The 18,092-nt window shown below is 34.9% G+C and overlaps 1 protein-coding gene across 1 annotated transcript in view; it reads left to right on the top strand.

Moving 5' to 3' along the window:
• The window catches only part of LOC123670722 (Bardet-Biedl syndrome 4 protein), a 356,940-nt gene that overhangs the window by 311,587 nt on the left and 27,261 nt on the right, over nt 1-18,092 (top strand). The window contains exon 6 of the mRNA XM_045604252.1: nt 8,476-8,629. Coding sequence (XP_045460208.1) covers nt 8,476-8,629 — 154 coding nt within the window. The remainder of the gene's footprint in view (nt 1-8,475; nt 8,630-18,092) is intronic.

The raw sequence follows: 18,092 nt of genomic DNA, 5'->3' as shown, positions 1-18,092 counted from the left end.
TGAATGTACCTTGTTTAATTAACCAAACCAATAATTGTTAAGAAACAATTCACAAGAGAATTTATGAAGTGAATTTTACACCAAGTTGGTATGAGAATAGGGAATTTAAAATTCAGGAAAAAAACTTTATATTCGGATATTTCAGAATAGTAGTATTGATTTCAGAATAGTTATTTATAATACAAGTGCAGAAGGCATTGGTATTCTTCCACGAGTTCAAAATTCAAAAACGAGCCACGAAGTGGCGAGTTATGGAATGAACGAGTGGTAGAATGAGTCTTCTGTACGAGTATTATACATTATTATCTCTAATTAATTGCATTTTCATTGAAATTAATGAAATATTTCCATAAATATAATTTAGTGATTTTTGCATTGAAAAATGTTGGTTGGCAGAACTGATTTCTTTAAGGCAAATTGATGAATTGACAGATAAAGCCGTGGCGGAAAGTTCGGAGTACCAACATAGAATAATAAAATATAACCATGAAAACTGTGCGTTTCTGATATATTCTCGCACGATTTTGTTCTACAAGATGTGGAAGAATGAACGGAATAACCACAGAATTGGAGAAAATATAAATTGAAATGAAAATATACATTAGTATATCTTGATATCGCAATTCAGAAATACGAAATTGTCATTCTTAGTTGGCTAGATGTATTTCAGAATTGATAAAATTAATAGCCTTATACAGGGTGAGTCTTTGACTTGTACATATATTTTAACCGAAGATTCCTGAGGTCAAAAGAAACACTTTTTTCCTTTATAGTTTTTTCCGATTCGGCCCGGTTACTAAGATACAGGCTGTTGAAAATCGATAAAAAAATGTGATTTTCGGCTATATCTGGTAAATGGTTCTATTGAAGGAAATGATTTTTGGAATATAGCTTTTCCTTGATGTGATACATCTTCTCCGAACACAAGATTCCCTACACATCTTTCAGTTTCTTCATTATGAACATTACATCACATAAAAATACCAGAAAATCTAAGAACCCAACTCTTAAAATTAATTTGAACATTCATTGAAGAATATTTGGCTAATTTGAAAAATAAAAGTATTCCTCATATTTTCTCGTACAAAGCGCCGTTTTCGAGTAACTTGATCTTAAAAAAAAAAAATTATCTGTGAAATTCAAAAAATTGGGTACTTTGGCTAAATGCAACTCTGTTCTGTTGTGGAAAAAAAAACCACAGAAATGAATATTTACTATGATGTCATGTCTCAGATTTTAGAATTGAAGTACTAGCCAACTTAGTTTGAAAATGAAGTTATTTGAATAAGCTCACCTCAACTCTTCTATTTGATTACAAATTATTGAGCTTTGACACAGCTCAGATAATAAGATACTTCATTAAAATCAACATTCTATTTTGAAAAGTCCAGATTTACCATAAAGCCCATGTTTAAAAAAGTTTTCACAAAATAGTCCCATTTTAATGACAACAATCAATATCACACTAAAGACTGCCATCGATCAATACTGTATTCTTCTTGTGGTCATTCAAACTCACATCGAAACATACCACTAAGTACATACTAGACAAATTTTCATGTGATTGAGATTAAATACTTTTATTCTTTTGCTACTCCATAAATTCATCCTAAAGCATATGATTGACATACTTCCAAGAGTGCCATAATTGTTTTAATATGAAAACAAATAGGTGAGTTGAAAGAAACAGGATATTCAATTGTGGATATTTATATTAATTACTTCTCATTTATTTTCAATGGCGAAATCAAGATGAATCAAGTAGAGTTGGCTATAATGCAGGTACATATTATAGAACAAATTTCATAACAAGTGGAGACTAACATTTTCCATTGATTACAGAGCCATAAAACTTCATTTCCATATTTTCACACTAATGGCTTCAAAAATATTGATGCAGATCATTATTTTCATGAGATAGTTGGCACAAATCAAATGCTTCATTTCATAAAGGAATTACTCTCTATCAGAATGCATACTTATTTATTTTGTATCCACACCATTATTTTGGAAATTGTTTTTAAATTTCTTGAAAATATGTATGGAACTTCAATATTCTGTTGGGTTTCTTCAAATCTTCGATGATTTTCATTTTATGCAAATATAATATTATCAAATATCATAAGACAATAACAGTGTAAACTTTAAATGAATATTTTAGATTTTAGGTTAGAAGTTAGAACATAGATAATTCGAACTGTTGTGTTTAAATTTGCAACACTCGAAATTTGAGGTTCAAACTTAAAACCACAGACTACTAGTATATATAGTCTGTGTTAGAACTGTCACAGATGAATATTATTTATTTGAGAATGTAAGGTTAAATTGCAATTCTAGTTCGAAATCAAATAAACAACGATATATTATAAATGCGATATAATAAATGAATGGATATGAATTATGAATATCAGAGCTAAGCTAATATGGGTGGTAGCGAGCTCAATTCGTTATGATTATCGAAAATGAAATAGAAAATCAAGAAAAAAATATTTAATTTTTATCGTCAGTGAAATTGGGATAACTCATTTATTGTATTAAAAATACTACTTTGTTCAACAAATGGAATGTTAAAAGTGAGTTTATGATGGTTTTTTCAATTTAATAGCTTATTTCCAAGGTTCAAATTGTATATCTTATACTTGCGAAAACTTCAGTGTTCCGGTTACCAGGGGTGAATTAGCTCATTATGAAAATTTAAAATGGCTATATCTTTTTAACAGGGCCGAATCGGAAAAAATGGTAAATGAAAAAAGTGTTTCTTTTGACCCCAAGAATCTTCGGTTAAAATATATGTACAAGTCAAAGACTCACCCTGTATATGTTGAACCTGGGTTGCATATTGTACTAGTACCTCACATTCAGTACTGTTCTGAATTACATATTACATTAGCTGAAATTGAATTAATAGCCTCTGAAATACATTTTTCCTCTTCTGAATATCTCGATTGAACATGACAGCTTACGAGTCACATTCTCGTCATTTGGAGGAGGCTTAAATTTTCTGCTTTAATATAAAGAAATTTGAGATTGCGTCCCATCGAATGCTCTCAAATTTCTATGGTTAGGTCACTATTAGTGAAAGAACGTGCCGAGAGTGGTCTCAATGCTTCAAGAACGGTGATTTTGACGTCGAACATCAGCATTGTGGTGGAGGAGAGAAGGTTTTCGAAGATGCAGAATTGAATGCATCATTGGGAGTAAAGCAACAAGCCATTTCAAAACAGCTGAAAGTCATGGAAATGATGATAACTCAAAACGCAGACAATCATTGGGATATCCACGGTTTCAAGGTCATGCTCAGAATTTGGTGGGACCAGCTCGGCGTAGTGTATTATGAGTTGTTAAAACCGACTTGAACAATCACAGGCGATCGTTATCGAACGCAATCAATGAGCCGAGCGTTGAATGACAAACGGCCAAAATATAACGATAGACATGATAAAGGGATGATACAGCATCACTTTATCGCAATGCTCGACCCCATGTTGCGAAAGTGGTCAAGACATCTTTGGAAAAGTTGAAATGGGAAGTCCTACCCCACCTACTGTATTCTCCAAAGGTTGCTCCCTCGGACCATCACTTGTTTCGATTAAAGGCACACGGCCTGGCTGACCAGCTGTTATGAAGAAGTGACAAATTTTATCGAGTAGTGGATCGCTTCAATAGATGACCAGTGTTTTCAAAGCTGGACTTGTACGCTCTCCGAAAGATAGGAGAAAGTAGAGGCCAGTGATGGACAATACTTTGAACCATAAATGTATAACCAGTTTTTCACAATAAAGCCTCAAATTTCGGAAAAAAACGGCGAAAGCGAAATTGTAGGCCTCTGTAGTATTTTTTTTTTCACATAAATTGTTTGTTTTTTTATGGAACTTACAACTCCCTACAACTCCGTTATATTTTTATATCAATAATTGTGTATTACTCCTTTTTTGTTGAAAATTTTTGATTTACTCGAATAATTTTTTTTGATTTTTTTCGAACAATTTTATGGAATAGGAGAATATTTCAATATTATATCATTGAATCATTTATACTTTGATTTTGATCCCTAAGAAAATTTGTTCTTTGCCAGAACACTCTTACGGAATGGTGAACTCTCATAGACTCACCAATAACGTTACTTATTTGAGTGTCACCAGTTAAGGGATAACAAGAGCGAATTCCAATCAGTTTCGAATTAATTACTTTTTTCTTACCAATTGTTAATTGGAATTCACGAAAGTTACTCTCATTTATTTCAATGAAACCCTCAATGAAAAATCTCAGGACAGAATATAATATAAGAATTCACCTTCTTTTTTTCTCGACCTTGATTCATTTTTGGACATCTGATTAAACTTCAGTGATATTTTTTATTTATTCTCCGAGTTAACAGAAGTTTTAATTGGAGAAAGTTTGAACCTCCGCTGTTTCAATTTGAGCGGTAACATTTCCTCGGATTATGAATTTCTGAATACGCAAATGTTATGGTTAATGTTTTTTAATGACAATCGACTAAATGAAAATTATTAAAAAAAAATACCATGAGTGCTTCGAATTCAATCTATAAATTTTTTGTTTCCACGAAAACTTGTTTATTTGACAAAAATATGAAAACAAATCGATTGATAAAATCACGAGTCCGTTAGGACGAGTGATTTGGTTGAAATAATTTTGCCTCAAATAAACGAGTTTGAGTGATGAAAATAAAAAATTATCTGATAATATTTAGGAAGATTATTTTCTCAACAATTCAAAAGGATTTTTGTTTTTTGCCAATAAATAGTAGATGTTAAAAAGAGACGATTAGTTTTGATTCTTGAAGTTCTTTTGCTCAACAATTTTTACAATATTTGTACTGGGCTCTGAACTTGAAAATCTTAATTCACTGTCAACACTTCAGAATCAATTGTTGTATGCTGTCTTTAAAAATATGTGATTGTACTCGACAAGTCCCGTATTTTGACCGTTATTGTCGAAAATATTTTTCTCTATTTCAGTATCGTAATGAGTTCGTTACAGTTCTAAAAACAGTGCTCTAATGAACTTATTACAGCATCGTTTTCAGTTGTATTTTTCGTTTTGTGGTGGTCTATACTTACTGCCGATCCTATCAAATTTCAACAAACGTCAATAATTGTCAATATAATATAATTTGGATAAAGTGGAAATATTTCCAACATGATTTGCAATTTCTCTCAATTCTGGTGGGGTAAAATCGATTTCGTCAGACATAATTCACGAATTAAAAGCGCAATTGTAAATTATTTATCAATTCGAAACGAACGATCCATATTCGAATTCCGTTATCTGTCAATTTTCGTAACATCCACACCAACTGCCAATATACAATAAAAAAATCACTAGGATATATAATCTAAATTTTTCATTCAGTTTCGAGAATATTTCATAAAACTTGACTGAAATTGAAAAAATATCGTGTGATACTCGTTGCAGAAGGCAACTCCATCGTCGCTCGTTTTCGAATTTCGCATTCGTGTTGGAATAGGTGCAAATTCTGAAACTTCTTTTGGAATATACTTTTAAAATAGTCAATTAAGCAAAAGGCTGCTTCATTTTCACGATATCCCGATTCCACCTCGAATGCCACATCACAATTTGGTAAATTTTTTTTTATAAACTGTCTGGTGTATTTCCATAGAAACTTGAAATAATTTTGGTTCTTGTAATTTCTTTCTTTCAGACGCACGATCAGTTCCTGCATTTCAAAACATCATATCTCCAAATGGATTTATTTTTCAGTTGAATTCTTTATTAAACTTCTTCTGTAAGAGTTCTCTACAGTACTTCCTTTATATTCTTACCCGTCTGCACGTTTCATCACAGTATAGTTCCTATACTGTGGTTTCATCTAGAATGCCCAATCTTTCAGTATATCTGCCAGTTGACAGTTCTTTCAGTGGCATACCCAGACATAAGCCTTGAGCGGGGATAAGAGAGTTATGAAAAAAAATGGTTTTTCGGATATACAGACAAAATCTGGTGGCTTAGATCTTTTTGCAAGTTCATCAATAATTCCATTTTCGCGGAAATAGGCAACTCCTTATGAATCGACACCATTGCTACGCCGTTGATTTCACTTATCGAAATGTCAGCTTTCGACTTTAAACGCGAAAAAATTGAATATTTCCCTGTAGCAATTTCCCTTCTTTTAATGAAGTTCTACAAAGAAGTTTTTTTACTCATAATAAGATTATGATTAATTTTGGGATCAGACAACGCACATTAAAAGTTGAACACGGAATATGATAGAGAATATAATAAGTGGAACAATTTCACGTCATCCAACTCAAACTAATCAAAAGAATATATTAAACCTACTTCACCTTTGTGAATGAAAATGTTAACGCAGTAAGTCAGGGAATCCAAAGTGCCGACAAAGCGATTCTTTGCGACTAATAGATACTTAGATATAATATGATATTATTTATTTCTTTCGGGTTCTAAAAAATTTGGGAAATTACTATCAGGGGGGCCGTCGATTGAATTGGAGTAATTGAGAGTTTTTACTCCAGGATCTCATTAATTTTCACGCGATTTTTTATCACCAATTTATGACATTTATAGCTTGTAAGTAAATAATGATTGTGTCGACGACAGCCGGATTAGATCGAGCCCTTTGATATAACCGCTGGTTGATGAATTCGTTTATTCAATTTTTGCACGATTGAATTATTGAGCGTTGTGACTTTTCATGGATATTTCTCTTTGAGGGGGGGTATATCCCCCCTATTGATATATGAATTGCAATTGTTGTTGATATCCCACAAAAATCTGTAAATGAATTAACTTCCACCGCTCATTTTTTTGGAATCAAGCAAATTCATCAAAAGCCATTTTCCCTTTGATGTAGTGCGTGGTGTTTTTCCCGATTGTCGATTAGTCAACAGAACACATTAATTGTGAATTGCAATTGGAGCCTCATTAAAAATCCTTCACAAAATTCATTTCCGGGTGAATAATCTCCTGGTTTTAATTTCTGTAGCCTAATGAATATATCCATTAGGCTACAGAAATACAGAAAAAAAATTGTATTAGAGAAATTTATTGATGTCTGAAATTAAATTTGAGAGCATTATATTTTGATGGTTAACGGAATTAAACAATCGTTTTTTGGCCATCAAAATATTATGTTATTATAACAAAATATAATTTGTCGCTGAAAAGAAAGCTCTGCATAGAAGTCTAAGAAATTCTTGAACCAGCAGAAGCTGATCTAAGGGACATACGTGGATAAGCTTGTAAATATCCTAGAATGTTATTTTCATGCTCTTGATTTCAAGAAATCTGCTATTTCACCTTTCCATGTTCCAGGAAATTTCTCTCCAACCTAAGAAATTTTTGTTTGGGCTAGATGGTCTGATAGAATATCATTCCAATAATATCCCATAAACGGGAAATGATTGTTAGCTTCTTAACGGTAACAACAATAAAAGGCAAATGTCAGAAATAGGACCATATATTTTTCCTCCAGGAACTCCTTTAGGAGGGGTTTATACCATTTGTCATTCTCGTGATCTGCCAAAGTTCAATTTCTCCTCTCATTACCGTTTTTGAGATTTCACCACATTTCAGGATGAGTGAAGCAATCTCATACGTTCCTCTAATAAACCGTCTTTTCCTACCACATGCAAGGATTAAAAACACGTCTTTACGTTTTCATTTTAAATTTCAGTAAAAACGCATTTTCAGCGTTTGACAAAACATTTTGTATAACATTTTTATGTGAAAATTCATAAAAAAAATGAATGTCTCTTTGAAAAGTTATATCATGAATTTTCAATGAAAAATTCACAAAATTTTTATTTCTGTTTCAAAAAAATTGGAAAATAAGGACTTTCTGCAATGACGAACTATTTAAAATGAATAATAGTGAAAACCTCATATAAATCGATGGTCTCTAGCTCAAAATAAAGCGTACTAATTCTTGAACTGATCGCTGAAACGGTATAAACCCCTCTTAAGCCAACGTTTCGGAACAGAACTGTTCCTTTTCAAGGCATCAAGAAATTTTTGATATAAAACATGAAATTTTTAAAAAAATTGAACACCATTCGGAATTTCACACTACTTGATAAAATTCAAACTGATGCAATAAAATGAAATAAATAATAACATGAGAGAGAGAACATGTCATAAAAATCCCGACTAGTATGAATCATCTATCAACTAACATCAATATGAGAGCACGAACAATGCAAACTTTTTTCCACTTTACTCGAAGATATCAGAGCAGCCAGACATTATTTCTTTATTGAAAAATTGGAGACCGGAATAATTGCATACTTGTCAAAACCACAAAAATATAACATTTCAAACCCAATGAAAATGACGTCAGAACACCTGGAATTTTTCACTATATGGAATGTGTCTATCTTCTGAGATAGCATATTTTGATAATTCTTCCAGTAATAACATAAAAATTACAACTTTGAACCCATGACGTTTCAAATGGTTATTGGAATATTTCAGGTTTTGTCCAGACAGCGTGGATATGATGTGTGAAGCAGGATTCCTTCATCTTCGAATGGGTGAAGACCAATATGCCTTTGAAAGATTCAGTGATGCACTTGCCTTCAATCCTTATTGCTCCAAAGCCCTTTTGGGCATTGGATATGTGACACAGGTATGTTACGTGGTTTGTCGATATTTTAATTTACCTTTTCGAGTTGTTTTCGAAAGCGTTGAAATAACACTAAAAAATTCCATAATGGTTTGTTAACTACTATAATTCCTCTTCATATATCAGATTATATTATATAAAAGGCAAGGGAAGCAATGTGATCACTTTTTACTGTTAAAAGGCGATTAAATGAAACGAGCAAATAAGAGCGATGTTGCCAAACCTCGGAAATTGTCACCAAATTCCAGGAACACAATTGAAAGATCACAATTACGAAAGAATCCATAGACAATATCATGCAATTCATCAAATCCAAAAAAAAACCTGTCGATTCCATTTAATGAAGCGAATTCTGAAAAAATCGTGGATGCAATTAGACAGAATAAGACCATACAGGCCCCGGATACTGTTTTTACGGCCAATTTTCCGGATGAGAAGGAAGTTATCAACAATGGAGATCCAGAAAATTCTTGGAATATCGTTGAGAAGTGAAAACGTAGAAGCAGGATATCCAGAAACTTCTTGGAATATCGTTGAAAAAACAAAACGCGGAAGCAGGATGAATTGTTGAATCTGACAATACAACAAAGGTGAAGAGAGTTCCAAGAACAGTTGATTTACACGTATACATAACACTATTCAGGTGTGCTCAAATTGAAGTTGAAACGGAAATGACAGATCTCGATGAAAAAAGGTCCAATGAACATGGTTCGGCAAACGCTCTGTTCTCAAGATACAGGGTGTTGAATTTTGAGATTTTTCAAATAGCACCTTCTCTTTGCAAGGTATTCTACTTCGGTATAGATTGAATGAAACATGTTTGAAAAAAATTTATTTAAACCTTATGAGAATATCTGGATTCAAATTAGCTGCTTATTTCTGCGGCTTCAACAAACAAAACATAGATTTCAATGAATAAAATCAATTTGGAGAAACTACTGATAGAGAACCAATGCGAAATCTTTTATGGGTGTGAATTTCGTTTTCATAATAACCAATTGAATAGATCACCTATACTGCCGACATTCATATTTTTTGGGTTAACTTAATTAATGCAATCCAGTGTCGCAGTAAGTGAGAAAGAGCAAAAACAAGGGCCCCAGTATTTTTGCTTTATTATATTTTCAACTTTGCGATTTTTCTGCTGATATAATGAACGCAACATAGAAATTATTAGGTGTACAATATTCCTTCCGCTGTTTTGCAATAGATGGCTATAGCGGTAAATTGTAGTCGAAATAAATAGATCGGAGATGTCATAAAATGAGCTTAGGTATTAGTAAACATAACGCCATCGAAATATTAGTCGATTTGTGTCTGCATCATAAAGTTATTTTCGATTAAACATGTTAGCTCACTAGCCAAATTCCCGTCATTTGCGATTTTCTGCTTTGATTTGACGAAATCTGCGACCATTCTGGTCTTCGACGTCGAAATCTCCGTTCTTGAACCTCTCTCGGCACGTTCTTTCACTAATAGCGGCCTCACCATTGGTATTCGAGAGCATTCGATGAGCCCGCTATCACGTAAAACAAACCGAGAGTAACGCTTCAAGATCGGTGATATTGACGTCGGAGACCAGCAAGGCAGCAGATTTCGTCATATCAAAGCAGAAAATCGCAAATGAACAAACTCATTACTTGATGGGACCAGCTCGGCGCAGTGTAATATAAGTTGTTGAAACCGACTGAAACAATCACAGGCGATAGTTATCGAACGCAATTAATGCGTTTATGCCGAGAATTGAAGAACAAACTGCCGCAATACAACGGAGACATGATACAGTGATTTTACAGCATGGCGATGCTAGACCCCATGTTGCGAAAGTGGTCAAGACCTACTTGAAAACGTTCAAATGAGAAGTCCTACCCTACCCGCTTTATTCTCCAGACGTTGCTCCTTCGGTCTTTTTTCATTCGTTGCCCGAAATATAGGAGAAAGTAGTGGTCAGTGATGGACAATACTTTGAATCATAAATGTATAACCAGTTTTAATAAAGCCTATAATTTCGGGAAAAAAATGGCGAAAGCTAAGTTGTATTCCTATGTATAATAATACATAATAGTATATTGTGTAACAAGTAGGGAAAGTCCAACTTTTCTCGCGAGTGTGGAAGTTTGTGGCACCAGCCTAAAAGGCGAGTACTGCAAACACACGAGCGAGAAAAGAACTTTCTCCACATGTTGCACATTATACTTTTCCTACAACTGCACAAATTTCAATAATTCAAGTAATTGACTTGATTCAAATCAAAATGACCTTCGTTGGCAGTATGTGCTAATTTATTGCATTTCCATAGAAACGACTCAAAAACCCAATTTCATTGGTCTACCGAGGGAGATGTGGGCAAAGTGCCGTGGGGAATAAAATTTCCCACAGTATGAGCAATACAAAGTTTTGAAATTGAGTAAGCTGTGAAGAATACGCTACTTTTCATAGCAATTGTAGGAAAATTATATAAATGATACACATTCAAGCTCTGAACTCTCGTTATAAAAATCAACAGTCAACCATTTAAATCAGGAGCGCAGACAACATTGCCCCATGATAGCTATGCAGCGCTCTAGTTGAAAATCAGACTGCCTCGTTCTCGGCGTTCCGAAAAGGAATGGAATGGAGACCGTACAGAGAGGCCTAATTCTCCTCATAACGATCATGTTCACCCATCAAAGTGGGGCCCAAGCCTGACCGGCGAACTCCAGGAAAAGCCAATATCAAATAAAAAATATTTCTAGCTTTAGCTACAACCCCATCCATGTAGGCCGACCAAGATAAATCCGACGTCACAATCATTCCTAGGTCACTTTGTTGTTCGACGGTCCCGAGTAGAGCATCATAAATGTAATCGCATCGGAGGGGATTGTTTCTACCCCTTCTCTACATTCAAGGGAAGGAGCCATTTACGAAACCACTTAGATATGCGATCCAAATCCTCCTGTATCTTAGAGGAGCACGCTTCGACAAAAATCCGCATCGGGGGATCTTGATAGGAGGAATACTTACAAGGAACGTTCTCAAGAAATCCGAATACAGTAGGTAGATCAGGGGGTTTATTCGAGTCGATGTCCATACATCTTGGAATTCCAAGAGTCACGTTGTCACCCAGTGGTCAGGGACAAAACCGTGTTGACAATCCGGTATCATTTTGTTTGAAAGCAAAAAAGCAAATGACCCTCTCAGTAATTTTTGTCACAATGGAAGTCAAACTGACAGGACGTCTAATAGGCAGTCGAACTTGAAACACCTATTTATACGTTAATCAGTTGATTTGGTTTTCAATTGATGTTAATCCCTATCAAATCAAAGTGGAGCTATGTATCCGTCTTTTCTTTTCTTGATAGTGCCAATCCGTTATCGGATATTGGAGACCATTCTGGCTATTGTGACCTTATACACTGCTGCACGAAACAGCCCAATTGTTGTTTTTGAGAACCAGGCTCTCAAATTTCTTCTTCTTCTTCTTCTTAATTTAAGCCTAGGGCTTGTATATTCCACTTTAGTCCTCGGTGGATGTAGATATCCAGGAGTCTTTCCAGCGCTTAGGGGGTCTGCCGACTGGTCTTCTGGTACGTGGGATTCCGTCTCGGGCTATCCTAGCAATTCTGCCTGCGTCCATTCTACTGACGTGGTCGTTCCAATATCGTCGTCGTTTTCTTCCCCATTTAGCTATGTCCTGAGTCCGGCATTCCTCTCGGATGGCTGTGTTCCTCTTCCTATCTCTCAGCGTTTATCCAGATATGGTTCTCAGTATCTTCATTTCCGTCGTTCTTAGGATGGATTTTGTCCTCTTGTTGTCTGCTCGAGTTTCTATGCCGTACGTCATGATGGGTCGAACACAAGTTTTGTAGATCCTGGCTTTCGAATGTTTACTCATATGTTTGTTGTTGAATATGACGTCGCGAAGTGCACCGGCAACCCTGCATGCTTTATCTGCCTGTTTACGAACCTCGTGTGTTCTATCTTGGTTCGAGGATATCTCCACGCCAAGATAACTGAACGACATAACTTGTTCTATAGGATGGTCTGCAATGACAAGTTTGCATCGTTTTGGCTCTTTGCTTATGACCATTGATTTTGTTTTTGTGATTGATATTTGCATGTTGAAGTTGCATGCTTCTAGGAAGAACGAATATAACAGTCTCTGTAGGTCATCCTCACATTCAGCCAAGATCACCGCATCATCGGCGTAGCAAACGATCTTTATAGCCCCTGTGCTTAGTCTATATCCCATTCCACAATTCTTGACGCGATGTATTATTTGGTCCATTATGATATTGAAGAGTAAGGGGCTTAATGAATCTCCCTGTCTTATACCCGTAGGAGTTCGAATTTCTTCGGTTAGATGTTGGTTTACAGATATATGTGTAGAGGTATCAGTGTTGAGTTGTTTCACAATCTTCAATATAGGTGTCGGTAGTTGTTTATCCTTTAGAATTTTCATGACATCCTTGAGTCTTACATTGTCGAAAGCCTTGGTGAGATCTATAAAGCAGAGGAAAGCGGGTTTTCCGTATTCTATTGACTTTTCCGTGATTTGCCTCAGTATGAAGATGGAATCCAATGTTGACCTGTTCCTCCTGAACCCCTGCTGTTCCTCTGATATGTTTATGTATGTGTAGATTATAGTTTCTAAGATTTTTGTGAAGAGTTTCATCACTGAACTGAGCAATGTTATACCTCTATAATTTTCTGGAACTCTTTTGTCGCCCCTTTTGTATATCGGAATGGTGATACTTTTCTTCCAGCTACTTGGTATCTTTCCAGTCGTTAAGATTTTATTATAAAGTCTTGTGAGTTCTTCCAAAAGACCGACTTCGCCATACTTTATGAGTTCATTTGGGATATCATCCAATCCAGGAGCTTTTCTATTTTTTAATTTCCTCGCTGATTCAGCAGTCATTTCAGCAGATACTTCCACTATGTCATGGTTTCCTTCGTCGTCTCAAATTTCTGAGCCACGAAATTCTCCTCCTGCCGGGTCCTCTCCCGTCTTTTCTACAAGACGAAATAAAATTGAATTTTTCTTTTCTTTCAATTCTAGTATCGCTTTCTGAATGGAACATTCACTAATAATTGAAAAAAATTAAGTAAAACAGGAATGGATAAGCATGCACTTCCTCAATCAATTCGTCTTTCATTCTTGTTTGAGCTCTTTCAATCATATTTCACCATGACAGCTGAAGAATAAAGCTTTTCCGTCGGCTAGCAACTTCAACTTGCACTTGTATGTCCGGTGTGTTTCTTCCACAAGAGTCGTGCCTAAAACACCAATACCCAAAATGCCCCTTGTCACCCTGTGGGTCATTTTGTGAGCTTCTATTGAGTTTCAAAGATCTCAGAGAACTGTACGATTCCTCGGATTACAGCTGCATTCCACACGAGTCGTTTTCTGCCTACTGCTCTTGTGCTGCAATATGCGATGCCTCAATATGCGGATCATGAAAGCCAGAATGCGCTGGATAGCGCTGAACCAGCAAAATGCGGGAGAAAAGCGTTTCATTCTATGATCAATCATAGATTCAGGTTGAGTTTACGAATGATATTTCAACGACAGTTCAAATGAATAATTATGTTAATATGTTTTATTTCCTCACATATTATAGGTATACCTATTTATTTATTGACTCAAAAAACAAATACATAATTATCAAGAAAATATACTTTTCAATTGTTTCATAAAAAAAAATTCATTCTTTTTATACAACAATATCATCATCGCGACGAAAATCATCCAGTGTTCTACGCAATGAGGGAACAGTAAATTTCAAATTAGGTTTTGTGCGCATGCGTTTGAGAATTTTTTTGCGTTTTTCCGAGAAATCATGCAGGGAGATGGTTTTAATTTTTTTCAAGGAAAACCGTGTATCGGATTGAGAAACTTCGCGATACGCCACTGGTTCGAACAAAATATTATTCAAACCTCATTGTATAATTATATGCAAGGATTTCAATTCCAATAGCTTGAGTGAAACTACTAAGTTGAAGCCAATTTCTAACTCTTAATTGGAATTTGGGCAAGGCAACACTGTACTGTGGCTCACCAGAACAACGTCAAACACCATTTCATGTCTTGATCATATTAATTTTAATTTTGGTAATTGATTTTGCATTTCCAGGTCGATATAATTTTCGGTGCATTCGATCTGAGAACGTTCAATTATTGATGAATATAGGTACCTATACCTCACGGTTCAAGATGTGAATATAAACTTAAGACTTAACGGCTGAACTCAGGTGTATTCGAAGATCTTTTTAAGTTAAGTTCTTAAGTTGATGTTGAGAATATCCCAGTACCGGTACGAGTAATTTTTGCAAAAAAAAAACATTACCTTCCTCATAACAAAAGCACCTGCTCCAATGACAATACAGAAGTTTTTTCTTCCGATGAAGTATCTTGCAAACAAAATTGAATTCTAGTGAATGAAGAATATAGAAATGTATTAATATGTAATATTGCACCATCTGCTTCGAAGATTTTTTAATAAAATAAAACATCAAAACACAAAGAATACATAAACCTAAGTCGAAATATCGAAATTTGCATAGTATATCACAAGTATAAAAAATACAACTTCCTCATGACACTGCGTATGATCGAAGAATGATTATCTATCACAACACAAGATACAAAGGGCGGTAGGGCATGCAAAGTTTCAGTATTGATTCGGAAACTAATTGGGAGAACAATCGCTTGGTAAAGGCAGTTTGGAGATTTTCATTTCGGAAAATATGAAAAGGCGGTCAGCAAACTGGGCCGAATTGCCGCTCCTCAAGTAGAGGCGCCTGAAACGGTCGTTTCAGTGTTTCATGTCTAACGCCGGCCTTGCATTAAATGAAAGAAATGGCTAAAATTGTTTTCTATAGACACGCATGTTGTCTCGTTAATGATCGCATGGAAGACGATGAGCGCATGTGGCAATGTTTTTGTTCAGTATATTTCATGCAGACGGCGCTTTTTCTATAGATTCGTTGGCCTATTGGCGACGTCGCAAAATCTTGTAACTCTTAAAACGATGTTTGAAGGTAAGTTTTTTATTTACTGACATCAAAACAAAGTGATAACTTTATTTGAGTGATGAACTATAGGTACGATTAAGTGATTCAATAAGATCAGTAAAACTTGACGTTAAGCCTACAACATTGCAATAACGATGCTTAAAAGATTTTATATCTACGCTATCGGCGGTAAAAAAAAAGCTAATAACATCAGTGATAGGACAAAACAATAGTATTCCATATGAAGCGAAAATTTAAAATCTGTTCGATGAATATAATACCATTCACATCAATATTACTAATGGCGTAAGGACTTGCATGATGCACGAAACTCGTTAAATATTGAAACCAAAAAGACAACGTTGAAAATTCAACCTGTAACGTTAATTTCAACGAAACAACGTCGAATCAACGTACGTGTGCCCATTGGGATCAGTCGCTCACTTGTTGCTACGCTTCCGCGCTTGCTTTGATATTCCTCCTCACAGATTCGTTCCTGGCCGTAATTCGATTCAGTAGTTTCAGGAGTGTAGCAGAACCCAGAAATGGACATCAGCGGACCACCAGATTTCAGGAAAATGTCGAAAGAGTGAGGCAGTCAAATCTACGTTCTCCCCGGTGACTTTTTTCCGTTTCCTTTAGGGCTACTGCAACAAGGGGATCAAATCCATTAGGAAACGGATGCGCGCGAGACCATTCTGTTTCCTAAGTGGTTTACATGATATATTGGATACACAATTAAATTTTTATTCTTTCATGAATAGTTGGTTTATGGATAAATAATAAAAAGTATATTCTATATTGGGGTTTCACGTCAACTTCAATAACATTTAATTTCAATAACTACGAGTATAAAACTGTAGGTATGTTGGTATAAATGTGAATGATACTAAACATAAACATACTAAAGAATGTACAGGGTGGGCAAATTTCGATGTTTTAGCACTACAACTTTTGAACCAGAGGAGATAGACAAAATCTGATACCCACTTCTCGATCTCTTTTTCTGAGAAACTAAAAAGGGTAGTTTTCGTTTTTGGCCACCTTCTTTTGTTTTCGAGTTATAAGCGAAAATTGGAAAAATGGCGAAATCGAAAAACAGTTATATCTCCGCTAATACTCATGATAGAGCTCTGAAATTAAAACATTATTCAGGCACTTTTTTACGTAGAATCCAGTGGCGTGCTCGTATTTTCGAAAGGGTTTTTAATTACGAAGCTATGACCCAAAGTTATGTTTTTTAAATGGGTACACTAGATTTTTGTGCCATTTTCTGAAAGCTTAATTTTTCCTGATTTCAAAAATATAAAACATCGTATGATTCGAATTAATATAAATAATAGAAAATGGCCAAAAACCTCTTTTCACCTAAGAGTCTCAATATTTCTATGGTTTCAACTGTTGATGAACACAGAAAAATTGAGCTTTCTATAACAAGAGCGGTGTCCTTCCGTCAATCTGATTATTTCTATGCTTTTCACTTATTTCTACAAAATTCGAATCTAGATATGTTTTATAAATTTTTTGTCTAAAAATTGATTTGGAAATAACGGAGAAACCACAAGATCGAATTTTTCAATCGAAAGAGTTGTAATGAGATGCATGTATCAGGAGATTATTTACATAGGTCTCCAGAATCAATACGCACAAGTACCAATCCATTTTAAACAGCAGATGAAACAATGCATATCTGATTGAACTCAACATTTTAATTACGAAGGGACAAACAAGAAATAATATTTCACCTAATAATGACAACAATTGCACAATGCACAGTCGTCACCTCTTCTCGATATTTCAATAGATGAATATTGGAAACTGTGTTCAAGCAACCTAGGAACCTTTTTCCAAGTTCGTTTATCTTTTCGAAACTATTTGGATAAAATAAATATAGATTCGAATTTTGTAGAAATAAGTGAAAAGCATAGAAATAATCAGATTGACGGAAGGACACTGCTCTTGTTATAGGAAGGCTCATCAACAGTTGAAACCATAGAAATATTGAGACTCTTAAGGAAAAAAAGGTTTTTGACCATTTTCTGTTATTCATTTTGATACGAATCATTCGATGTTATATATTTTTGAAATCAGGAAAAATTAAGCTTTCAGAAAATGGCACAAAAATCTAGTGTTCCCATTTAAAAAAACATAACTTTGGGTCATAGCTTCGTAATTAAAAACCCTTTCGAAAATACGAGCACGCCACTGGATTCTACGTAAAAAAGTGCCTGAATAATGTTTTAATTTCAGAGCTCTATCATGAGTATTAGCGGAGATATAACTGTTTTTCGATTTCGCCATTTTTCCAATTTTCGCTTATAACTCGAAAACAAAAGAAGGTGGCCAAAAACGAAAACTACCCTTTTTAGTTTCTCAGAAAAAGAGATCGAGAAGTGGGTATCAGATTTTGTCTATCTCCTCTGGTTCAAAAGTTGTAGTGCTAAAACATCGAAATTTGCCCACCCTGTAC

Source organism: Harmonia axyridis, chromosome 1 (assembly GCF_914767665.1).
Source record: "Harmonia axyridis chromosome 1, icHarAxyr1.1, whole genome shotgun sequence".
NCBI classification, from domain to species: Eukaryota; Metazoa; Arthropoda; class Insecta; order Coleoptera; family Coccinellidae; genus Harmonia; species Harmonia axyridis.
The sequence above is the reverse complement of the archived record's forward strand: the minus strand, read 5'-3'. Positions and strand labels throughout refer to the sequence as shown.